This window comes from Ctenopharyngodon idella, chromosome 11 (assembly GCF_019924925.1).
Source record: "Ctenopharyngodon idella isolate HZGC_01 chromosome 11, HZGC01, whole genome shotgun sequence".
NCBI lineage: Eukaryota > Metazoa > Chordata > Actinopteri > Cypriniformes > Xenocyprididae > Ctenopharyngodon > Ctenopharyngodon idella.
Window position 1 is genome coordinate 22,411,745 of NC_067230.1, and position 27,963 is coordinate 22,439,707.

The window sequence follows — 27,963 nt, forward strand, 5'->3', positions numbered from 1 at the left end:
AACCAAAGCGAAACCATAAAAATGGAATTTGTGTACAATAGTGAATGTCTCACAAATTTACTGTGAAAAAGGGATCACTATTTAGTCACTATTTAATGTGAATATTGAATTGAACTGGTCATGCCCACAGAATGTTGAAATGGAAGGACGGGAAGTCCAAGAAATTCAGCAGTCACACAAAAGAGAAATTTTGTAAGTCCAAAACATAAATAATGACAGCAATTCAACCATTAATTTTGACAGCCTTTATTCCCTGATTAGACATATTTCACTGAAGTAAGTTTAATACAGTCAAAACTATTAGGGTAACAGTCATCACAATTGATAAATTAGATCAAAATACACTGCCCAGCCCAAAGTAAAAAAAAAAGTCTATTATTTCCATTAAGAGGTGCTTAAATTTTTGGTCAAGATCTTGTATTGACAATGCAAGAGGTGAGCACTCTGTAAAGTCTCCTCCAGCACATCCCAAAGACTTTCAATTAATTTAATGTCTGGACTCAAAGGTGCCAATTCATGTGTGAAAATGATTCTTTATGCTTCTTCCCAACCATTATTTCACAATTTGAGCCTGATGAATCTTGACATTGTCATCCTGGAATATGGCCATGATGTGTCTTCCTACATGGTTGTTTAAGAAATGAAAAGCTACACACTCCATGAACTGTTACCAAACATAACATGCTAGAAACATAATAATCACTGCAATAATGATCCAGTCATAGACTCCTAAGCATTTGCCTTTTTAAATCCAAACAGCGACTTTTTTTTTTTTTTTTTTTGCCAGGCAGTCTAGATAAATATTTACAACAGAAAATACATTTTTCGAGTCTCTCTATATATTATAGTTGGCGTTTTGAACAGTAAATTCTATGTGTATATATATATATATATATATATATATATATAATATATAATACATACATACATACATACATACACATACATACATGTATTCATATGCAATACACTTTTTTCAGTATGGCACACTAGGTCACGACTATTTCATGTACACTATTAGATTACAGACTGATATGTTTGTCACCCCATTATGCCATGTTTCACCTGTACAATTCATGCCATTTCATGGTTTTCTTTGTGTCGTGACTGAAGTCTGCTTTCCTAATTCCATTTACCTGTCTGGAGATGCTGAAGGAGCTGTGTGAGAGTCTTATGCTGTCTAGCTCCCCCCCACTGTCCTTTACTTTAAGCAGAAATGATTGAGTGCACTGCTTGACGAGAGCTAAATGAATGAAGACGTGCCCTTTGCTTCCAGAAACTTTCCTAATTAACTTTGGCACTGATGTCTGTTTAGTAAAATACAATAAAACAGGGCTGGATCTGTGTGTGCCTCGCTTTTGAAAAACTCTGGGATTGGTTTGAAATCAATTTATGTCATATGAAGGTCAAGCCTAGAGAATTACTAGAATCTGTTATGTGAGTCCAAATGCTTTTCTGATTTATTGACGGAACTACAGAATATATTTTTATAATGTGGAAGAGGCTATATAATGATATAAGAGCACAAGAGCATAAATGCATGTAAAATCTGTTGCAATTGTGTGACCATTTATCTTACTAGGAAATGACATCACGTGTTGAGTGCATGGTGTCCTCATCATCCCTCCATATTAAACGGCAAAGACAACACAGGACAAAAAACAGTGGAGTCCATGAGCCAGCATGCTGATAGACTTCCCCCGTTCCCCACGCCAGTCTCTAATCTGCATGCAGACAACTTCTTTGTGGATATTTGGATTTCCTCACCATAGCAACAGAGCTGCAAAACCGTGCTGTACAACCTCTCATCAGACATAGTCGTGCCTAGGCATTGCACGGCACGCGGGAGCCAGACGAAAGGGAGATAAGAAGAGGAAAGAGAAGGGAAGAGGACACCGCTGCCCTGCACCTAATTCTCTGTGGGAATTCTCCTCATTAGGACCATGACAGCTCAGTTACGACGGCTCCAAAGTGCCAAGGGTCATGTTAACAGCCGGCGGTCGAGCATTCATTCCTGCGCTCAGCTGAGAGACAAATGGAGGGATGCAAAAATGTCACTCTTTGCTCACCATGACAGAGCCTCTCTATGCTGAATCCTTTTGTGTCAGAGATCCAAGCTTCGATCAAGCGCGGGTTAATTGCGAGAGAGCGGCTGGAAGATCCCCCCCTCCTCTTCCACGCTGCCAATCTGTCCGTGCCTCTGATTTTCCACTCATTCTGCCTCTCCGGTCTCTGTTTACCTCTGTCTGCTGATTTCTCCACCCCTTTCTCTCAGTCTCTCGTGCTTTCGTGCTCCCTCCCACAGCTCGCTATCTCTCCTCCCCTCGTGCCTTCAAAGCCAGCAGTCTGCTCATCACTACAGAGCTGCTTGCTACATGATCTCTTGGAAAACAGCGTCCGTGTCTTGCTCGAGCTGCTCCATGTGCAAGCCTTAAGATTTCTTGCCCAGGACAGCAGGATGCTCCTGCGCTGGCACTGATTCCTCTATTTCTCTTCTCGATTTTCCCCTTCCCCTCCCCTTTCCTAATCTCCTGCCCTCTAGCCCTGATCCCTTTCACCCCAGAACCCTATTCCCTCTCTTTTCCCCTTCTTTCTTGACCATGTTGCCATGTGTCTACCGGCTCCAGCCTGTCCTTGCCTTGCTCTCCTTCACTTTGTTGACTCAAGGGGAAAATTGTCCAGCCACCTGCCTTTGCCCAGACCCTCACACTGTGGACTGTAGCGGCCGCGGACTTACCCGTCTTCCAGACGAGATCCCCTTGGATGTGCGGAGGCTGCTGTTGGCGGACAACTGGATCCCACGGATTCCTTCGGACTTCTTCGTGCTCTACAGCGACCTGGTCTACCTGGACCTCCGCAACAACTCGCTCTCACACATTGAGCCGGGTACCCTTAGCACTTCCTCCAGGCTGGTTTTCCTGGACCTCGGCTGCAACAACCTGACTGAGATCCCCAAAGGGACTTTTGGAGAGTCGAGGAGCCTAATTAAGTTGCGCTTGGGCAACAACCCATACCTGAGCATGGTCAATGAAGATGCTTTCATGGGTCTTACCTCCTTGCGTGAACTAGAACTAGAACGCAATGCACTGTCCGGTCTACAGGTGAGTGCCCTGAGCCAGCTGCCCTCCCTCCGGGTAGTTAGGTTAGAGGGCAACCCTTGGGTGTGCAACTGCAACTTTGCCAACCTATTTACCTGGCTGGTGGAAAACAGTCACAAGCTTCCCAATGGTAAGTCCTTGAATTTGACATCAACTATTGTAGCTTGTTGAGCCTTGTCCTACTGTTGCATTAACGTTGCTGTATGAAGATTCTTTGCTATTTATATTACTCCAGATTAAACAAGGGACCTCTTCCTCTGATCTAAATTTAGCTCTCTCCCACCCCTACAATGACTACAAGGGATTTCCAGAGTAATGACAGATAAATGAGGACAGTGCCAAAACATTGTGCGATGTTCAAGTATGCAGTGATGCCCTTATCCTCTACCAAGCTTACATTTGAGGGTTCCACATGGGAATGTGGTCTGTGATCATTAGACATGCTACGCATGCCGAACACCTGCTTATTCTGCCAGGCCAGCGTGCTTGTGTGTGTAATATATCAGTCTGTTCTGGACGTGCTATTTATATGGGAACTTTCATCAATTGCTTCTTATATGGTTCTGCTGTTCATTGGGGTTACAGTGATGGAAATAATCTGTTCATACTGTTCTGTGATTAGTTTGTGGTAGTGTTCACAGAGGTTAAAGGGATAGTTCACTCAAAAAAATTAATTCTGTCATAATTTACTCACCTACATGTTGTTCCAAACATGTATGACTATCTTTCTACTGTGGAACATAAAAGAATAAGAATGATTTTAAAGAATGTCTCTGTGTTTCTGTCCATACAGTGAAAGTCACTGGGGTCCCACTGTTTTAGACCCACTAACTTTCACTTAATCGACAAAAACTGTTGAAAAATTCTTCAAAATATCTTCTTTTATGCTTCTTGGAAGAAAGAGGTTTGGATCGACATAAAGTTTAGTAATGATGATGGAATTTTACTGCCCATTTAAGGTATTTAATGTATGATGATCCATAACATGGTGATATGTATACTGTACTGTGGTAATACCATGTTTTTTTGGACTATAATAATCGTACCATAACAATACCATGATGCATGAATATGATAATCATTCAGTATTATAATATATGAAGTAATATATTAATACCCTTGATGTACCACGGTATAGCCACAGTACTGTTTTATAAGGATAGTTCAATAAAAAGCTGCTCATTTTAGTATAGATGTTCAAGTATAATCTCCAGACTCAGACATAGTCATAAAAACATATTTTGTGAGACTGAGAGAGAGAGAGAGAGAGAGAGAGAGAGAGAGAAAATTAAAGAGCATCATTCTCAGGAGAAGAGTCACAATAGCCAAAAAAATTTTTTTTAAAAGAATCAGCTTATACAGATGTTCAGTTTATTGTCTGCTGAATAAAGCTCTGTGAAACAGATCAATATAAAGATGGGAATTTCCACTGGACTCTTTATTTGACATTAATCAACGTAACACATATTAGAAAGAAGCACATTTACTCTCTGTGGATGCCTGTCTATATTGCTGAAAGCAAAACAAATTCCTCTAGTGGCTGAATAGTATACAGACATATTAGTGGTATGTATAAATAGCTGCAATAAAATACAAAAATAGATCGCAAACATACAGTCATCATCTGTTTTTATTTTCTTCATTACATAGTTTACAACATTTGATCTGAAATTGTTGCATTCTGTTTAAATAAATATTATATACACGTAGCAAACCCACAAGCAGCATAAGCCCATAAATCAGATGGTGAATAAAATGATCCTATCTCCCTCTATCTATCTACATGATAAATTATTCCACAAAAAGGACAAGGAGATTTACAGCTTGAAATTGTATATACAATCCTGGTCATCATTTCACTGTGGATAAAATGGAAAATAGATAACTCTGAACAAACATTATATCTAATGGGCAAACACAGCGCAGCCCCAGAGCTCCATTATGTGTCCTTTAGCTGAGCGGCTTGCGCTGTTTGTTTACATATGATCAGGACCTTACTTGAGCGCAAGGAGAAATTAAGAGCTGCTCTTGCGGAGTAACCACACAATGGCTAATAAAATGCAGTCCTCATGAGTATCGTGAAACATATAGGGCCTCATTTATAAAATGTTTCGTAGAAACCATCTTAACATTTGATCTTATGATTATTTCATACGTGTGATTCAGAGAACAAACTTACAAAAACGTGCGTACACTTCTCTTCCAGAAGTGAAATTTATAAAATTTTATTGGGATTTATTTATCGCAAATGATGTTGAAATTGTGCGCTGCTGAATGGTTTCAGATCTTCGCCTTGTAAATGCCGCCTAATTAATGTTATTGCCATATGAAAGCCACAAGAAAAAAGTGTGTACGCCTGCTTAAACCCTGACGTGACGTCGAAGATCGTTTTTATAAATATGAATTTTATAAATATAATACGCATGCTCTAAGTTCAAATCTGTGCTTATGACAATCATTTCACTGTGCTGTTGTCATTGCATTTGCATTTGCTATGCTAATATCCGTTTCAGTTTGGTCATTGAAAAGAAGTTTGTGCACTGGGTAAAATATGAGATCCCTCGTGGCTCCGACAAATAAATTTATCATGGGCTTTCAAAGCGGACATTAGAGGGTAATAATGAATTGTACGAGAGAAGGGAGCCAAGCTCACATCAGCATCAGCGTCAGCAGCAGACGGGGAGCCAAAAGTGCAGCCAAGCCTCCGGCGTACCCGCCAACAGGCCCAACGTAGATGCACTCTGAAATTGAGTTAGGAGCGCACATCTCACCTCATGTTTTCCACTTATTTCTGCATCACTGGGCTCTTATGACTTGAGGAAGTCTGATAGCAGCTGGTTATAACTACAAACAGCCTAGAATGACCTTTGGAGCGGACATAAACAGATGACTGGACAGCAAGTCCTAACAGGCTATTTATCTATCTAGAGATGGACTTCACTTATGATGATATGATGAATGAGAGTATCATGCTAATTCATTTAGATTTAGTGACTGATATGTTGTGATCTAATTAAATACTGCTGCAATTATTGATTCGAATACAGTAGATTATGCTTGGTGCATTGCATCTCTAGTCTAATATGTGATAGTAAATTCTCTTGAGAATGAATGTAGCATATAGAGAAATGGTAAATTCTGCCTCAAGGTTTAGGGAAATGGAGTTTTAAATCAAATAAACGCTGTAGCTGTTCTCCTCCTATCAGAGGAATGGTTTATTACCCTCTTGAACTCTTCCGCTGAACCGCTGATCGCACCCAAGATGCTTTGCGTTGGTCAGACACAATTCGCGAATGCATATCTGCATTATCAGAGCTCACCGTGGATTATCCCCTTAATGAGAAGGTGGATTTCCCAGCAGCAGGAACTATCAGTCCTTCTATTTCTAGCTGCATGAGAAAAATGATAAGGGAAAGAAGCTGTTGGATTAGAAGCTGAAAATATTACTGTAGATTATCCCCTCACCGTTTCTCTAGGCTATGTTACATCCTGCAATTCACGTTTGATCTGATCTCAGAGTTTCAGCACTAAATTATTCCCAAAGTTGAGTTATTCACCAGCATTTTCCTTACGTCATCCGCTGGTTTGGATAACGATGGTACAGTAACTACATAAGGGTCATTTCTAGGTTATCGTTTTTTACTGTTAAACAATTAAAAATTGCAATCAAATTAATTACATGATTTGCATTATATAAATGAATCCACATCAATACATCAATATTTGCAGTGAAAATCTCCCAAATGAATAATATTGATAATATTATTGATAATTCAAAGTCATTATTATTAGTGGCATTTATAAGCATTTAATTGATTGACTAAATTCCCAAAAGTGCCTTTAGAAGTCAATATATTATTTGTTTATTTCCATATCTTTGAGCGTAAGGAGGGCCATCTGTACTGGATGATTTCTTTCTTTTTATGACTGTGCACTTTCTTAGTTCTCTTGTGTGGTTGTTGTCATTTTCATTTAGAGACATTCTGCATTGCCTGGCTGAAAGAAGGCTTCTTGGGTTAGGTCCAATCAAATTTTCTTAGAGCTTCTGAAAATGCACTTTCTGTTCTGTCAAAGAGCTATTGATATGTATATGTTTAAAATTGATTTTGGTAATGGGCTTTGGACTTTGTCTTACCCAGATATTCATATAATCATATTCATTAGAATTCCAGAATGACCATTTTATTCTCAACCTCTCTGCTATCGCAATTCACGTTTCAGATGCAATTATCTAGCGCATAGAAACTGATATGTTCAGCTGAAATGTTAAGTACGCACTTAGGTTCAATGGCATATACGCAATCTGTATGCGTGTATTCAATACATAAGTGTATGGCATCACTATGTTTGACAGATGGAGACTCGATTGGAGAATAGAGAGTGTCTAGATAATCCTCTGTGAGCATCAACAATCAGAATAAATGAGAGCCCATTACAGTCGATCACTGCCAAGCCTGGTTTATATCAAGACCAAATTACTTGAGCTAATGGTTAAAGTCTGTTATATACACACACACACACACACATAGATAGACAGACAGACAGACAGACAGAGACGTCCATACTGGATGGATGGCTCTGCTTTTATTGACACCATTGATTCCACGCTTATCGTGATTCGTGGCTGGTGTGTAGCTAGTGCAGACTTGCTCTGCGCTTGTTTGTGCTGGTGATCTTTCACACATTTTGATTTCCCATGTGCACATGTGATCATACGCCCTGAACACACACTAGGCAGCCTGGCAGAGTGGGCTGCACTGGGTAATGGCTGATGTAATGATTTAATGGACGGATGGGCCCTTTACTGTGTGACCTTTGAACTATGTCTGGTGGATGAAGGTAAAGAGCTAGTCACTAGGGGTGCCATTTAACGGATGGATAAATATGTTAAATCTGGCCAGAAAGTAAGCAGACATTATCCACTCGGCTTGAACTGTTTTACTATGCGTATGAGAATAAAGTGTCTTTATAATAAAATCAACATAAATCAATCAATGCCTTTAATGAATATCAAGTGCAGTTTATCAATTGTATAGGGAAGAGTGGGATAAGAAGTGTTGCCCATGATCCCAGCCCTCTTTAATCTAACCAGCTGTGCATAATTTGTATAATGTATAAGTGTATAATATAAATTATGTATAATAATTTATATATTTATAAATTATTCATTATATGCCTGCTGCTTGTGATTTAAGCAATGCACATGATAAAAGTAATAATATATATATTATATTAATGTAACTTTCACTCAATCCATATTAAGCAATAATGGACCCTTTCTCAATACCAAATACAACATATTTATATAAAATATTTATTGAACAACAATATTTAAATTAACAACAATAGCCATTATAAATGACAATCGGAAATAAACAAAATTGTACAATTCAGTCAAACCTGCAAAAGCAGCGCTCTACAGGATGTAAGTTAAATACAGCCTTAATTATTAAATTTAACATAGCCCAATTCAAATTGCTCAGGAACAAGTAATAGATTAATAAGACTGCCCGTTTTATGTACCGAAAATGAATTATATCTCATTATTAACCACTATAAGAGCCAGCGGCAAATCCCCGAAGCCCTGGCCGAGATGAAGCTGTTCTCGGCGGGTACACGAGCACTGAACGGCCGCTGATGGCCTGGAGCTCGCATCTCCAAAAACATCTGAAATTGTAAAATAGGCGCTACGGTTAAATATAAGTCACATATTTCAGGTGTAAACAAATACATTCTTGCCTAAAAAAACTCTGAAAACTACAGTTCATGGTACAACAAGTGTAGTATTTGTAAAAAAAAAAAATACGGTGGATTTGCTCGGCTGCCATGACAGTCGCTTCAAGTGGAGTGATACAAACAGTGAAAAAGTAGGAGTGCTGTTATCACTAAAATATTGCATGACTCTCAGCCAATCAGATTCGAGAACAAATATATATATATATATATATATATATCAGGTGTATCTCAAACAAAATGGTATGTATACTACTACTACTGCTATTATCTACTACTAGTAATAATAATTTATTGTTATCATTATTCTAGGATTGTTTAATATAATTATTATATATTATATAATCATTTGCATATTCCTTAACGTTTCTTCACATTTCTCCTTGCCTAGAAGAAAAAGTGGCATAGTTTATGCTTTTATTGGTTGTGAGAACTTGGTTGTTATTTTCACCAAATGAATTCCGTGTGAAAATTTACGATTTAACAAAAATAACTTGACTCTTTGCTCACAAAGTGTCCTCAGGGAAGAATGTGCTCAGTGGACTTCCAGCAGCCTCCGCTATGAATCTTTTACGAGGGAAACAAGTGTAAACATGATCCACTGCTGTCATCACTGCTCATGGTTAAGACAGAACAAAGCCCATCTATAATTAACATCACCTGTGACCTCAGACTGCCCTGACCAGTGTAAAAGGAACCTAAAGGGACTCATTTTAACTGATTTACAACCAGTTCTTTCCACCCAAGACATGTTAACCGAAACCTTATAAACTGAGAGTGAGTTGAATGTCGCTGCTGTGCCATTAAGTGTAAATATGTCTTTTCAATTTGGCCGACACTTTATTCCCAACTCAACACAGTTTATTCATGGTGAACATTTCATTAGTATGTTTTCATGGGAATTGAACCCATGACCTCTACAAGTTGTACAGTCAGTGTTGTATAACAAACCGCTTAAATAAAAGACTTGACTTTTCCTAAGCTTTTTATCAGATAACCACCTGCTGTCTAGTCTTTTATCACATGATCAAAATATGTTAATGAACTAAAAAAAAAAAAAAAAACCACATAATTAAATTAATTTCCACCATCTGGCATGTCCTAGGCTGCATATCGACTGGCATGCTGTACTTTCTGCATATATCCTCGTTATGTAACAGAGATCAAATAAATCCTCAGCACATAGTTTGTTTTTAAATGCATGCAGTATGTTCTGTAATAAAACTCTGGGTCCTGTCTGCCGTGTGGCTGCTGGCATGTTTCCGTAAGTGTGACAGTGTGTATTTTTTGCATGCTAAAATAAATTCACCGTATGCTTCATGCCGCAAATGGCATGTAGAGTATGTCTAACTGCACGACTGAGAGCAATCCCATGTGTCTGTGACGTCACTGAGTCCCTTGTTTGAGGGAAACCCCTCCTGATTAGAATGAGTCACGCACGGCTGTTGCTGACACAGGACTGAAAGCGTCTTTACTATATATCGCTTGCTAATTCTCTACCTCCCCTTGACCTTTCTGTGAGCTTCATCTTTTAGAGTGATTTTCTGTTTAAATGCTAATACATGCAAAACAATACCATTTTCAGAGCTCAATCAAACAGCTCATACTTGTACCCCCAAAGAGAGCCATTGAGTACCTGTGCAGTGTATTACAAGGTAGAGAGCAAAGCTAGAGTTAAGCTGAGGTCAGGCAAGGTTGTCAATACGCTGAAATGCACACCGGCTATTCATGCATCTACAGTCAATGGCCTGAATGGAGTTAGAGATGGGGACGATGCCAGACTCCAATATCAGGCTGACGTCAGCCAAGTAAATCAATCACTGGCGAGAGAGTGTGTTACAGCGGAGCATTCGTTCCTCTTACCAGACGCTAATTTTGAATGTAATCCATCAAGTGCCGACAATAACCTGGCCGGCCGTTCGCTTGACGACACTTGAATCCCTCACTCATTTACCCTCTACCTTGTATAAAGAATGCCACATGGTTCATTTTATTGGGAAGAAGTGAATGACAATGCATTAGAGAATTTTAGTGTAGACATAACATAAACAACTGCGTCATATTGTCTTGCATATAGTGTTTAATTAAAAATAATGATACCTTTGTGGTGTCATTAGTATTATGATATTACAAAAGTCTCACCATGGCTGCAGTTATTTGAATGAAAATACAGTAAAAACAGTATTATTGTGAAATATTAAAATAGAAAACATTTTAAATTATGAAAATATATTTTAAAATGTTATTTATTCCTGTGATGGCAAAACCAAATTTTTTGGCAGCCACTACGCCACTCTTCAGTGTCACATAAAATGATGATTTGGTGCTTAAAGGTTTAGTTCACCCAAAAATTCATTTACTCACCCTCATGTTGTTCCAAACTTGTAAGACTTTTGTTCATCTTCGAAACACAAATGAAGATATTTTAATGAAATCTGAGAGATTTTATGTCCCTCCATTGCCAGTCCACACAACTAACACTTTGATGCATCAAAAGGTTCATAAAGAGATTGTAAAACTAATCCATATGAATTAAACGGTTAAGTCCAAATTTTCTGAAGAGACAAGATTGCTTTTTATGATGAATAGATTTATGTTTTTATTCACATATAAACATTCATCAGCGCACACATCAGTTGTGGTAAACGGAAGCTCAAGCATGTTTGCTTGACGTGCAAGAACCAATGAGGTTCATTCTCGTGTTACGCAGCATGTTTGAGCTTCCATAAGAACCAATGAGGCTTGTTCTTATACGCATCAAGCAAGTGCGTTTGAGCTTCTGTTTATGTTCACTCATCAACGTTTATCTGTTCATCATATAAAGCGATTGAGTCTCTTCAGAAAATTTGGACTAAAATGCTTTTTTACAATCTCTTTATGAACTTTTTAAAGCGACAATGTGGTAGTTGCGTGGTCTGTCAATGTAGGGACAGAAATTTCTCTCAGGTTTCATTTAAAATCTTCAGTTGTGTTTCGAAGATGAATATGAGTCTTAGGCAAAAGGTTTGAAATGACATGAGGGTGAGTAATTGATTAAAAAAATTTTTTTTCATTTTTGGGTGAACTGAACCTTTAAGAAGCATTTCTTCTTGTTATCAATGTTGAAAACAGTTGTGCTGCTTAATATTTTTGTTGAAGCCGTGATACATTATTTTACAATTCTTTGATGATCTAGGGTGTGTTTCCCAAAAGCATCGTTATCCAACTATGTTCGTAAGTTCCATCGTTATCAGCATAGATTAACGAGTCATGGTTTCCCAAAACAATAGTTCCAGTGAACATTCGCAAACAGCATTACAAAGTTGTGTGCTCTCGAGCTGTGGTTAGAAACACAGTTTCTTGTTTGCGTGACATGTGGACCTAATAAATCCTTATCTTGAACAAAATAAGCAAGCTGACATTCAGTACAATCATATCTTTTATTTCAAATACAAATGTAATTTACGTCTTTTAGTTTGTCAAGAGAGCTCAGTTTTTGAAGTGTGTGCATGTGCTCTAGTACGTAAGATGGAGCCTATGAAAAATGAGAATAGTCCTCAATTTGTCCTTAATTTATAGCCAAAAAAAAAAAATTGATTTAAAAAAAAATTTATTCATTAAGATAAGTTATTACTCCACCACCTGCGTAAAATTAACCAACGTGGTTGAACAACAAATTTGCAACAATTTCGGGTTCGGAAACGGTTGTGACTATATAGATGATTTCTTCAAAGATGTATAGTACTGTGGTAGTTCAGCAGTGAGTCACATCGTTGTATGGGAAACACACTCCAGAAAGCTCGAAAGAACAGCTTTTGAAATGGAAATCTTTTTTTTTTTTTTTTTTTTTTTTTTTTACTTTTCAATAGCCAAAATATATAGATTAAAATGTATATATATATATATATATTTAAATAGAATGAAAGATATAGAATGTACTGAATGTTAGCTTGCTTCTTGTGCCCAACTATGGTTTCGGGAAACGCCAAATCGTTGAACTATGTTGGTAACGACAGAACTTGTGACCATATTTGGCTAACAATGCTTTCAGGAAATACACCCCAGGTATATAACAGGGTCAGATTAAATGTTAAAACTGACAGAATCAGGTTTACTCCCTGTAGCAAAACTTATTTTGGGTTGAAAGGTCAGAGAAAATCAGCATGATTAATCTCAGCTATCCCGGACGCGTGTTAAACAGAAGACTATCTTTTGACACTCGTGAGAGAGAGAGCCTGACACCGTCTAGGCACAGCTTGTCTTAGATCTTCTCATTAAAAGCAAGCGAGTGTGAGAGTTTTCCTCTGGGCCTCTTAGCGCTATCCCGGAATCTGACCGCTTTGAGTGTTCACAGCTCTGCTTTCACAGCCGAGGGTGTGAAAAGACCTTTTCTCTTTTACAGTGTTTACAGTGTTAACACACACCTGAAGTAAAATGCAAGGTGAAAAACTTTGAAACTAAAGTCATTCATCCGACACTGATTCATATTTTATAGTTCCTCTAACAGGATGAACAAAGCAAACATTAAATTTTTCAAGGTTTTTTGGGGTCATATTTTTTTGAATATTAATGTATTTTAACATGAATATATTCTCAATATTTAGAAAAATATTTGAAAATATGAAACACTTCCCCTCTGGTGTCATAATTATGTAAACTACTAGTAAGTCAGTAAGATTATATATATATATATGTATGTATATGTATATGTGTGTATATATATATATATATATATATATATATATATATATATATATATACACACATTAGTATTTTTATTCAGCAAGGATGCATTAAATTGATCAAAAGTGACAGTAAAGACATATATGTTAAAATAAAAAACATTACAAAGCATCATATGGCCTCTTTAAGCTCATGACCTGTGATGGTGCTCTGTTTTAAAGGACAGATGACACATTAAGCATCATATTGGTGATGGAAAGTCCTGGCTGTCATTGAGAACTGGTGACTAATGCCACAAGAAGAGGTTTATCATCCTGTAAATAGTATCTGACAACCTCAAGGCCTGCAAGGTGTATCAATCAACAACTGTCCATGATTTTTTTAGCCAACAGGTTTCCTTTCAAATTATCATTTGTGAACATTTCCTCTGGACTGAGTTGCTAGAAAGCAACATGAGTTTCAGTGGCATAATAGAAGCACAAGGCTGGCTGGTGTCAGGACTGAGGCTGAGGCCATGACTTGACAACCCATATTTAAAATGTCTTCATAGGCTTTCATTGTTACATCAAATCCTTTTAAACAAAATTACACATCAGTTTAATGCACACTGTAAAACATCTGACTGTGAATGTGATGGTATATTACTGGATACTTAAAGGGGGGTATCACACACAGTTTCTGCCAATCTCATGTTAATCTTGAGTACCTATAGAGTAGTATAGCATCCTTCATATCTCCAAAAAGTCTTTAGTTTTATCATATTTATAAAAGATACATACGCTCTACCGTGTCTTTTCGAAAACAGCCGAGCGCCTGGAGGCGTGCCGTGTGAGCGGAGCTAAAGAGTGACAAGCTGGTACGAGCACGCGCAGCATTTGTGTAGAGATCAGCTGCAAGCTATCAATGGTCAGCTAAATTTAAACACACACAATACACCATCGCATTATCCATGGATAACTTTTGAATCACTATAATGAATATAGCGTATAGTGAATGATGAATAATGAATTTATGAATTCACTACGTTCGTGTTGTTTACATTATATGCACTTACGCTCCAATTGCCAACAAAACATTTGATGCAGTTTTACCTGCGGTTCCGACTCATGACCGGGATCATTACTGCTGTGACCGCTCTATCTTTCAGTTTCAAACGATCTGTAAATCCAGCGTAGAACTGGGCCTTGTTTATGAAACCATAAGCGCCGATCCTGAGGGCTCGAGCAGCCACGGAAAAACACGAGATGTTCTCCATTCATTTTAACCAATAAAAAAGTGATTGAAACTATCAGTTTCTATGGTTATTTCAATAACAAATATCGAGAGCGCATCAATGTAATGCGTGAGCACAAGCTCCACTGGGTTCTTTGGGAAGCAAGGTTATCTTTCCCTCACAACCAAAAAGACACTTCTTTGGTGATATTGTTGATTTTGTGGTCTAAAAACAAAGTGGCAAATCTTTCTCGAGCAAGCCCTGTGCAGCGCTGCTGATGATTTCTGTAAAGCCGAACGCGCTTTGATGGGTGTGCTCTTGCTCTCTCGCTCTGGTCGACGTGTGCGCGCGCGCTCTTCCGGGAGAAGTGCCCGTACAAGGAATTCCGACCCCGTTGACATCACACAGGCCCATACTTGAAAAAAAGACCCCGAAGTTTGTGAGGATTTGGAATTTTCGGTATTGAATTCAGTATTTTTGGCACAGAAATACTCTGTCATACGTCCAACTTGTGTTTTGAAACTTTGGCCATGTTTAGCATGAGAATCCAGCTCTTTAACAGTGTAAATAAGTCAGAATGCATGAAATAGCATTATACCCCCCCCTTTAACATACTTTTATTTTCCTTTAAAATAACAGTATCTCATTGAATTGAAATTAACTTCAGAACTGCTATGGGAAATTACTATTAAACTCCCATGACAGTCAGCAAATCCTTCATCACTTTTGCATCACAGCAAATCTTTCATCACACACACACACACACACAAATCTATTGAACATGTTGGGAACCCAGAGAGCAACATGATCTTGTTATTATTTTTATTTTTTTATGTTGTGCTATGAGTGAAAAAAATTTTTTTTATAAAAAAAAAAAAAAAAAAATCTATTAAAAATAAATGCTGTTCTTTTGAACTTTCTATTCATCAAAGAATCCTGAAAATATATATATATATATTACGGTTTCCACAAAAAATATTAACATTAATAATATTTCTTGAGCTTGTTTCTTAAACACCAAAACAGCATATTATAATTATTTCTCAAGGATCATGTGACACTGAAAATTCAGCTTTTCCACCACAGGAAAATTAAATTTTAAAATATATTAAAATAGAAAAGTTATACATTTTTCAAAATATTAATCTTTTTACTGGATTTTTTATTAAAATAAATGCAGTCTTGGTTAACATTACAGAAATCTTTTAATAACATTAAAACATCTTACCATCCCCATACTTTTGAACACTAATGTACAAAATTATTAAATGAAACGTGTCAACAAACTACGAGGATAGATATATGTTAAGAAAATTATATTAAAAAATTGCAATTTAATAATTGCAAAATACTAGCATAAATACTGGTAATACAAAAATATTAAATTATGTAAAAAAAAAAAAAAAAAAAAAAAAGTCATTATCCCCATGTAGTCATTTATATTTTGTCTTTACACTGTTCTGACTCATTCTTCCCCTTTATATGTTCTAAATAAAATCAAACACTCCCCTTTAAGGGCTCTGAATAATATTAGCTGCTCCACTTTTCAGCTTACTTTTTATGGTAGGGGAGCATACTGACGCCTCAGTATCAATCAGAACATCCTTAGTAGAACAGTTCCTTTAAATAAACTTGAACTTTGCATTCGGAAAACAAGCATATTGGAAATTTCCACAGGCTCTTTAGGACAAGATGCTTTTGCCTGCAGTGCCCTCCATGAACACAACATATAAATCTCAAACAGTGTTCAAAATCTCCTTGAACCGTGGCACATGGAGTGCACCCAAGGACATATAAATATGATTGAAATTTTCAGAAACCTCATGTCTGCAAAATATCGCTCTCATATAGCAGGCTGCCCAGGCCACCCGTTCAACTACAGTAACCTGTGACGGAAATAAATCATTCACAAACCGTAACCAGGTCACGATGCGCTGAGGTCAAGAATATTTCCAGCCACACAGTATTGATTAATTCTTCTCTCTCTGAACACAGCCTGTGCTCTCCATCTCCTAAGACTGAAAATAGATGAAAAAATTATATCTTGAGCAGGTATATGTGAAGTGAAGAAACATTAATCAACCTGGAGAGCCAGGTGAGGATCACATGATCAAAGAGAATAGCCTCTTAAAGTGCCAAAGGCCGCTGTCTGAAGTTAGCAGAGCGATGAGTGTGACGAAGCCATGTGAATTTAAATGCAGGCCATTTATCTCCTTCATCCTCCAGTGAGTTATTCTCACACTAAAACACATATGAACTGTCCAAGCTCACGTTTCAGACTTGCTCTTGAATCTGATGTAAAAATCAATAAGTCGATACATAGACTCTTACTTAGAGATGAAAGAGAAAGTCAAACGAAAATGCTGTAAGGTCACTGAGCGCATTCAATTTTTACAGTTTTATATGAGTTTGAGTCCTTCTCTGTATTATCCCTATCAATAAAAGTGGAAAATAATGATAATAATAATAACGCATTTATAAAATAAAAATACTGTTTAAATAAAAATAAGAATTGCTAGCTTATACTAGCTTAATTGTTTATCATTTGAAAATATTTTAGAGAAATCAAATAATCATTTTAATTTATTTTAGACAAAAAATGACTTTAGACTTAAAACTATGTATAATTTGTATATTACAATGATTTTATAACACAAGCTAAACTCCAACTGTGCAGCACTTCAGTGTTTTGAGGTTTTCCATTACATTTGGCTCCAGTATCATCCACCCACCTGCTCTGAGCTCGACTTCCCCCGGTACTTCCACCTGTGAGTTAATCATATCAACATTTCATGCCTGATACCTGCAGGGAATTTAGCCCACTGAACGTGTTTATCTTGGAAGCTAGTAATTTAACACAAAAATACATACCAGTTTCTGTGGAAATATTAACAATGCTATGTTCCTTGCTAAAAATCTGTTGACAGCCACGCCGAAGTTAAAGAAGTTAAATTTTAAAAGGTCATTATTTAGTTTATTAGGTGTACTAGAATAGGTAAATGCTTTAATGTTCAAAAAACACATTATTTTTCACATATTGTACATTATTACAGCACCTCATTCCCAGTCTGTCTGAAACAATCTGATTGATTTCCGGCTTTTACAAAGCCCCTTCGAAAAGCCCAGATTGCTCCGACTGGCCAGCTGACCCAGTGCGTTCTGATTGGCCAAACACCTCAAGCGCATGATGGAAATGAAACGCCTCTATCTATAATTTACCGATATTATTTACTGAAGCCTCACCTTCTTTCTTTGTATGCCTTTGGGCGGGCATTGTGCTAATATTTCACATTGTGACGTAGACATTTGCGGAAGTAACATCTAGACTAAGCTCATGACCTGTGATGGTGCTCTGTTTTAAAGGACAGATGACACATTAAGCATCATATTGGTGATGGAAAGTCCTGGCTGTCATTGAGAACTGGTGACTAATGCCACGAGAAGAGGTTTATCATCCTGTAAATAGTATCTGACAACCTCAAGGCCTGCAAGGTGTATCAATCAACAACTGTCCATGATTTTTTAGCCCACAGGTTCCTTTCAAATTATCATTTGTGAACATTTCCTCTGGACTGAGTTGCTAGAAAGCAACATGAGTTTCAGTGGCATAATAGAAGCACAAGGCTGGCTGGTGTCAGGACTGAGGCTGAGGCCATGACTTGACAACCCATATTTAAAATGTCTTCATAGGCTTTCATTGTTACATCAAATCCTTTTAAACAAAATTACACATCAGTTTAATGCACACTGTAAAACATCTGACTGTGAATGTGATGGTATATTACTGGATACTTAACATACTTTTATTTACTGTAAAAATAACAGTATCTCATTGAATTGGAATTAACTTCAGAACTGTTATTGGAAATTACTATTAAACTCCCATGACAGTCAGCAAATCCTTCATCACTTTTGCATCACAGCAAATCTTTCATCACACACACACACACACACACACACACACACACACACACACACACACACACACACACACACACACGTTGGGAACCCAGAGAGCAACATGATCCTGTTATTATTTTTATTCTTTTTTATTTTTTATTTTTTTGCTATGAGTGAAGATGACGTACCATGAATTGATTTTGCTGTAAAGGTTTAAATATAGTATTTTATTGTAAAATATCACAGGTTGATCTTATTATTTATTCATTAACATTCATTATTTTACATAAATTATTTTGAAATAATGCATAATGTAAGATAACTTATGATATTGAATTAATAATGTAGAATTAAGCATTTTTTTTTTTTTACAATAAAGTACTATATTCATAAACGTACCGTGAATTCAATGTATAATAGCTCTTTTTTTTCGCAACACAATACATTTAAAAAATAATAATAATACTGTAAAATAACTGGATCTTGTTGCATGGTGGAATCCTATATTTAGGGGAATACCCATAAGCCCTTTCACTTGACTTGATTAATTCAATTTGAAAATAGTGTATAAAGCGCAAATTTTTGTGGGTATTCCCCCAAATGCATGAATTGATTTTACTGTAAATTTCAGAATATTTTATTGTAAAAATATTAGATAACCCATCATGATTTATTAATTATTCATTGTATTACAATATACATGGGCTTAATATGTGAACCTGGACCACAAAATTTATTTATACATCATCTGAAAGCTTAATAAATGAGCTTTTCATTTGGCCAAGATACAACTATTTGAAAATCTGGAATTTGAGGGTGCAAAAAAAATCTAAATATTGAGAAAATCGCCTTTAAAGTTGATCAAATCAAGTCCTTAGCAATGCATATCCATTTTTTTTAAATATATTTACGGTAGGAAATGTACAAAATATCTTCATGGAACATGGTCTTTACTTAATATCCTAATGATTTTTGGCACAAAAGAAAAATCGATCATTTTGACCCATACAATGTATTGTTGGCTATTGCTACAAATATACCCGTGAGACTTATGACTGGTTTTGTGGTCCAGGGTCACAAATGTTAACTTAATGAGAGTGAAAATAATCTTGTGTGCACTGATGTCACAGTAAAATGCAGAATTTAGTAATTTACTGTAAAATATTATTGAAGCATGTAAAATGCTTGCTGTGTTTTACAGTACAGAGCAAGTGAAAATGAGAGAAGCTAGATTCACACTTCTGTCGTCTTCTGCCGTTATGCATCTATCCCACACAAACTGTGAGTTAGCTCTGGATATAGTTACATCTCCCACACAGAGCCTCACGCTCCAGTGCATCAGATGACCGGCTGTTAAAAGCAATGAGAGCGAACATCTCATCACTCCCATTCTTCTGTGAGACTGCACGTTCTGACTGCGAGAGAGAAAGAGAGAGAGAAACGAGTGAAAAAGCCCAGTGCTTGTTTTTATCATCTTTAGATCTCATGACATGCTCCTGCTGTTTTATTTCTTGCGTTTAAGCGTTCAGCCATAGAAGAAAACAAGCCAGCCTTGATATCATCTTCGGAACTCATTTACTTTTCTTTCTTATTTCTTTTTATTTCCCGCTCATTTAGATGAAGATGCATTCTTTTCTGTTAGATTCCTCCGTGTAAACTCTAATCACACTCTTATAACATCTGCTCGCATACACAAATATATAATTTACATTTATATAATGTGAGTTGATTATATTTTTCCGCTCAGCTGAAAGCTGTTGTCAGATATTCCTCTCTGGATTTCATGATTATGTGCGGGAGACGTGCCTGAGTCTTATATGCCCTTGATTCAGTCTCATTAACACACAGCAGTGAATCAACAGGGTCACACTGAGAGTGTGTGTGTGTGTGTGTGTCTTTTACTTCTGTTTTAAATGAGTGAGGGTTGACAGTCTGACTCTTGTCCTGGTCAAATAGTGGCATAAATAAACATGAGAGCTATTTTAGTCCTCATAAGCCTCCTGCCATTTCATTTCCATTTGTAAAATTCAAAAAGTTCTTGAAACGAGTCCAGGGATTCCATTTGTGTCAGATGAATTTGATCTGAATGGTCATACAGTGCAATTGTCCAGTCCGTGGATATAAAGCTGTATTATTATGGTAATTATTATGGTTGTGCAAAATTTAAGTTTAAGAATAGGCTCCCTTTCAATTAATGAGTGTGAATTTGAATTTAACTGATCACACCCCACATGAAGTTGCATTGGAATGACAGGAAGCGTAGTTTACTGTATTCTTTGAATTAGAGTTGTCAAAATTGAAATTTTAAAAATGTGCCGCTTTGAGCGCTGTTGAGTGGGTTTGTAAACACCTCTGATTGGCCATTATGTTGACACGCTCATCAGATATGTCTATGATTGGCTTCAATGATCAAAGCTTCAAAAACATTGTAAATCCTCTCTTCACAGAGCGCTTACACAGATACACATGGGAGCATTTGAAAGCAGGTGTCTATCGCTGATAGACACCTGCTTTCAAATTCAAACACTTCCGTGTGCTTTCAAACGCTCCCGTGCGTTAATCATTGTAGCCAATCACAGACATATCCGATGAGCACGTGAACACAATGGCCAATCAGAGGTGTTACGAATCCGCTCAACAGCGCTCAAATCATCACATATTTAAATTTCAGTACCGACTGGTACCATAGTCGGTACTTTTGACAGCTCTACTTTGAATGAATTCTCTTATTCTCATCAAGGCTGCATTTATTTGATCAAAAATAAAGAAGCAACAGTAATACTGTTAAATATTATTACAATTTAAAATAACTGTTATCTTTTTGAATATATTTTAAAATGTAATTTATTAGGGATGCACCGATACCGCTTTTTTCCAGAAATAGTCCAATACGGATACTTTCATTTTTGGTACTTACCGACACCAGTATTTTCACTGCATTTGTAATTTTTAAAAAATATTAGGTAGAGAAACCATTTAACAGCACAGCGCATATTTAGAGCTGCTTCAGCAGGGCTCATTGCTAAGGATTTTTTCTGCTGGCATGGTTGGGTCAGTTGTTAATCAAAATTTGTTGTTTGATTAACATTAAAGACAGCAGCAGATTTATTAAGCTGCTGTCCCTTTAGGACAGAATGCACAGATCCAATATCAGCCTGGTCTCATGGAAAGACGTACCTGTGGGAATGTTTTCGCGAGTTGCAAAAATACATATCACTGCAGTTTCCAACAGAAATGAACACTAGAGGCAGTAAAACAGCAAGCGCTTTTAATCGTTTTCATACACAGTTACGATTACAGGGTCAGATTATGGATTAATTAAGACTTGTTTTTACGTCTCCTTGCACAATATTATGTTATGACTTCAAACCGCTGTTTACCAAAGTGCAGGATTTGTAAATTAATATATTTTGGACTTTGCATCAGTTCCATATGTTTCGCTTTTCCTACACAAGCTTACTCGGTAGCTCAGCTAAAATGGAGTTGGATTTAGGATGAGGAAGCCTTGGGTACGAATCCGGGGGAAAACGAGTCAGGGTAAAAGAGCTCAAAGACAAGAGATCAAAACAAGCTAAAATGGCACGATTACGGATGCTTTTTATGTCATATTTGCTTATGTTAACACTATTGGGTAGGTTTAGGTGTAGTATTGGTGGTACCAATAATACATAATGCAAAATAATAGAACACTTTTAGCGCCACTCACCGGACAAAATTTCACATCAGAACTGCAGTGATTCGTATAAAAACCAACATCATAAAAACGAACCATATTCACGTTTATCTGTTCCAGCAAAAAATGAACATGCTTTTAGCGCCACTCTGTTTACATTTCACATTGAAACTGTAGTGATATGTGTGTATTGGTACGTATTTTGCGACTCGCGAAAACGTTCCCACAGGTACGTTTTTCTAACGAGACCAGGCTCTCCAATATACTGTTACACATGCATTTTATTTCTCAACTGTTTTCATTCACTTAAGACATAACCGACTAAGTTTACTAAGATACTTGCAAAGATGGACATTTTTACATAATTTTGTGTGACTTAAAAAAGTGCAAGAAAGAGAAATCAATGCAGAATTCAAGTGTCTGAGACACAGCTTTCTGGGTGCGTGCTTTGGATGTTTGCGCACAGTAAACTCCTTGTCCTGTAAACATGCTGTAATAATGTAGGGAACCACTCGTTATACTTAATTCACGTAAGGATGACTGGAAGGGATTTTAGGCCTAAATCTGTTTAAGCAACAGCTTTTCTTTAAAAAAAAACACCACAGTTTGTTTTATGGAAACCATACACATTGATCTAACTATTGTAATGTTGAGCCTATACAATAATAACTAAAAACTGTATGTTTTTGTGCTTTTTATACAGGTATAGAAGGTATGGAGTGCTCTTTGCCCACCGATGGACGCCGTGTGCCTCTTAGCCAGCTCTCCCAGGACAGTTTTCGGGAGTGCCAGATCACCCTCACCCTCACCGATTTCCTCATTATCATCTTCTCGGGCATCTCCGTCTCTGTGGCCGCCATTATGGCCAGCTTCTTCCTGGCATCCACCGTCCACTGTTTTCAGCGCTGGAGCAAGGGCACTAAAGGAGACGAGGAGGAGAGTGAAGAATGAGGAGGGAAGTTGGAGCTGAATATGAACTTCAGTATGATTCAGAGCTGCCAGTTCTTGACAGAGTTCAAACAGCATGACTGGACAGACACCAGGTAGAACTTAGCCTGATTGATAGTGGCAGCGCTAATAAAGTAACTAGCATGGATGCAGTACCCTCAGAATCAAAGGATATTTGGTATGAAAGTAAGCCTTAGTATGCAAACTTCCAGGGATTTATTTGTTGAAGGAAATTCTTTAAGATCCTGTCCCGCAGTAGAGTTCTCAGTGTTGTTGAATACTGTTGTTCGTAGAGTTTCCCTTCATGTAGTCAATATAAAGTTAGCAAAATACAACTGTGCTACTTGTTGATTGTGCCAAATTAGCACTGGTAGGCAGCAATGGTTCAGACAAGCACTGATGATTGATGATAAAGAATAATAGCTATACAAAGTCATGCAAGGTGAGTCAGAAGTCAAACGGTCCAGATTTATACAGCCAAGTATATGTGATGGAAGCCATTTTCCTTCAATTTTAAAAATGATGGGGGAAAATAACATGAGCTTAGAGAGATTCTAGAAAGCATTACCTGAAATTGAAAGTTTAGAATAGAGCTTAATATGAATAGATGTGTCAAATGCCGCACTTTAAAATGGTTCTGCCTAAGTTACACTTGCCCTCAAACCACCAGGTTTACTGGTTTCGCCCAGATCTGCCAAAGAACGCTTTGACTGAGGGACTGAGGTTAATGTGTTTTGAAATATAGATTTATTTTTCTTTAAAGAAAGTCTGTGATCTTAGCAAGATTACATTTATTTAGCGTAATTATGGTACTACTCACATATTTACCCTTAATGTGACTAAAGACAATATCTATGGGATAGAGATAAGTACATACTACAAATGTCATTGTATTATTCATGTCTTAAAGGTATAATTGAAACAGGCAAACAGTATTTGGACATTTAAGTCAAACTTGTATATTGTCATTGCAGCACATAACAAAAGATTAAACCAAGCAAAGTTTTAAATAAAAAAAACAATGATTAATTTAAAAAATGCCTTATGTGACGTGCTTGTATATTAATGAAGGATTAAACAAAATTTATACAGAATAAAAAACTGCTTTGAGAGTGTTTTGTAAAAAGCAATTGCAAAAAATTTTATTTGTAAGTGTGACTTAAGTGTCCAAATATGTTTCGAGGCCACTGTACATTCATGTGTCTTCAGATTGCTGTCTAGTGTCGACTAATAATAATAATACAGTGTATAACTAAATGGCATACATTTCTGTTCATGATGTCAATTCCATCAATACCGTCTATTCCAAGAAAATTATTTTGTCAGTAGATCATGTGGGGAAACGATTTTCGAATGTCAGAAAAAGACATTTGATTGTTTTTGTTTTCCTTTATTAATACTTCTACATCTCGCTTCTTTCATATCCTTATTTGAAAGGGCTTCATGTGTCTTAAAATGTGTTTATTAATGTCTTTTGCACAATTAATCACATTCATTAATATCCTAATATCTTTTACCATCCTCTGTTCACTTTTTCTGTCCATTAACAGATGTTCTGGATGTGCTATTTTGAGAGTATATAGCAGGTATCACAACTTCATTTTTGCAATGCATGAATAATTAATTGGATATGTGAAATGAGGCAGACAGTGTGCTAGTCTTCAAAAAAGTTGGGGATGGAAAAAGAAATCATTGCGATTCAATAACCGTCTTATTTTAAATTAATTCTATTCCAGTCACACAACCTCAGCCATCATATTGTGTTGGATGTAAGAAGCACGAATGCATATTAATGTATTGTAAATGTTCCAGTGTCAGGACACGGTTGACCATATGCACAATCTTTCAAAGCTAGACTGTAGCATGGTATCATCAGCAGAAATCAATCCTGCAGCTATAATATTTGTCATATTAAATTATTTTTTCCCACATGTATACCCAAATATTTATAGCTGTATGTATTTGCAAGTGAAATGAGGTATTATCATTAAAAATTCAGTTTATAAACGAATGTTATAGACACTTCATATGCTATGACAATGGAGCTGTAAGTTTGTAGGCCGACCTCAGCATGGTTTCCCATTGGAATTTCGAATGAATTTCAAATAAAATCAGAAATAAAAAACAATAAGAGTAAAACAAAATATGAATATACATTCATGTTTTGTTCTGCAACATAAATTATACACAGTCAAACCTGAAATATGAAATTTGAAAAAGAAAATGTTTTAAAAGCATAAGTTGCTATATAAAGACAATCAGTTGTTAGGTTAAGCATCTTATTTTAAATCGTTAAAGAAGACATATGCCATTTTATGAAGTCTTGAATTTTGGGGTCTACTAGAAAAGGTTGTATTCATGCTTGAATGTCCAAAAAACACCTTGTTTTTCACATATTTTACATTTTTGCAGCACCTCTCTTCCCAGTTGGTCAGTTGTGATTGGTCAACCATTTCAAGCGTGTTTTGGAAATGTGATGCCAACCATGACCATGAGTTTCAACAAAGTCCCTTTAAGACAAGTCACTTCACTCGGCGGCCATCTTTGAAGCGCCTCTCGGGCATGCAAGTGCAGCTTCTATCTCTATGAATGGGGAAACATCCAATTCTCCAAAGTTGTTCACCAAGCTTTCGATTAAATTTCATATTTGAAATCACCAATGAAATCTGACAACAGCTGTCTCAGAAATTTTGTTTCTAAACGCTCAAATCATGACAAAAAACTGCATTTTTTTAGGCTGGATCAAGCTAATGCGCGTGCGCAAATCCTAAGTGCTCGTCTCTATAGGAAGAGCGCGTCTGCCCTAGCTTCTAACGGCTGCTGCACTGACGTGAAGACTTGAGCAGTCGGCGATTGGCTCTTATTTAGAAGGCGGGACTTATTCTGCCATATTGCGTGTTGCAGTTTCTCCCATTCATAATGATACGAGTGCACCGTCTTTTAACGCTAACGTTTAATGCTAACTAACTACTCAACCAGGACTCACCCACCCCCCCGAACCCCACCCTTTTTTGCATATACCTTGGGCGGAAATTATTTAAATAAGGAATATTGTGACATGTACTTTCTCAGAAAAAAACTCAAGACTAGGAAAGTGTTTCAGGGAGTTCAGAAACAGTGCTGACTGATACAGAGAATATCTCCCTTTGGAGTGAACTTTGTGCTTTGTAACTTTGCAGACCTTTTTCATGCTCAAACAGCAACATTAAATGTTGAAAATGTAAAGAAGCATAATAGGTCTTCTTTAAAATCATAAATTGACAACTGCTAATTCATTTGAAATTCCTGAGGGAGCCCATGACTGGTTTTTAGGTCTACAAACAGAACAGCAGCTGATTTTACATGGATCATTTCATATATGCAATGACAAAATGCATCATATTTACATAATCAATACTTTGCTTCATTGTCTACAATAGCAAGTAAAATATAGCGTGTTCATTGCTGTACCATCTGTCTCTGAATTCAGTATGTGTGTCGTTTGAAAAGAGCCCAGAGCTCCCAGTATCAGTCATATCCTGTGTCACAACTGTCACACTGAGAGATGTAGTAAAGATGTGTGTTGCATCATAATGTGGAGTATATTTGTTCTCAACTGAACACCACATATACCTAGAAAACCAACTACTATGTAGTTACAGTATAAGAAAGAGGGAAGAAATGAAATGAGGGGTTTTCCTGCATGACCCAGCGGTGACATCATCCAGTACTTTGTTTTTTACTCCATATGGCAGTGCACTGTTGATGAAATACAATATCATATTAAACAGTAAACTATTTTCGACTGATCTTTTATTTCTTTACATTGATTTTCTTCATTTTCCTTACCATTTCTTTAAATAGCAATGTACATCTCTGTGAAACAGAGATGTTTGATTGATATTTTTCATGTAAAGGTTGATTAGCCGTAACTCTAATGGATTTCCTTTTTTTCATTTTAGTGACAATAAATGTGAAATTGGGTACTAAACACTAAGGACTCAGCCACAACATAATTTCACACCCCAGTATTAACACTTGTGACGTCACTCCACGGGTGATAATTAACTGTCAGGTCATGTCCACAGTCTGTCAGGAGCACAGATGACTTCTAAGGGACTTCAGGCTCGGTAATCGATAACAGCTAGATACTTTTGTAGATCTGCAGAATCAAATGATGAAAGCAATAGATTAAGTGAAGCTAAACACTCAAACTGTCAAAAATAGCTGAAATTAATATTGATTCAGAGCTTTGTGCATTAAAGAGATTCACCCAAAATGAAAATTCTGTCATAATTTACTCACCCTCATGTCGTTCCAAATCTGTATGCATTTCTTTCTTCTGAGGTACACAAAAGTAGATATTTTGAAGAATCAAACAGTTTTGGAGACATTTCTCAAAATATCTCAAAAATCCTTTTTTTGTTGAACTTTACCTTTAAATCTTAATGGGATAATTTACAGAGAAATAATAAAATATAAGTAAAAAAAATATATTCACACTCATGTCGCTCTGAACCTGTATGCTGGTATTTTCATGCAGCCCTTCCATACAACATAGTGACCACATCTGTCAAGCTCCAAAAAACAAAACAAAACAAACAAAAAAACAATAATAAAATTCCCCCAATGAAAGTAGCCTATATGAGTAATGCCTATAATAAGTCTTCTAAGGCCATGAATCAGAATAAACTGAAATGTAAGTCATAATTGGCTGTTTATTGATGCTCTCAAATCAAATATGATGAAAACAATTG

At 36.8% G+C, this 27,963-nt stretch overlaps 1 protein-coding gene across 1 annotated transcript; it reads left to right on the plus strand.

The window, feature by feature from the left end:
* The first annotated feature begins 217 nt into the window (after positions 1-217).
* lrrc38b (leucine rich repeat containing 38b) lies at positions 218-27,006 on the plus strand. Its single transcript, XM_051913286.1, has 2 exons — positions 218-3,228; positions 22,983-27,006. Exons 1-2 carry the CDS (start codon positions 2,601-2,603, stop codon positions 23,228-23,230), a joined length of 876 nt encoding a protein of 291 aa, XP_051769246.1. The 5' UTR covers positions 218-2,600; the 3' UTR covers positions 23,231-27,006.
* The last annotated feature ends 957 nt before the right edge of the window (positions 27,007-27,963 follow it).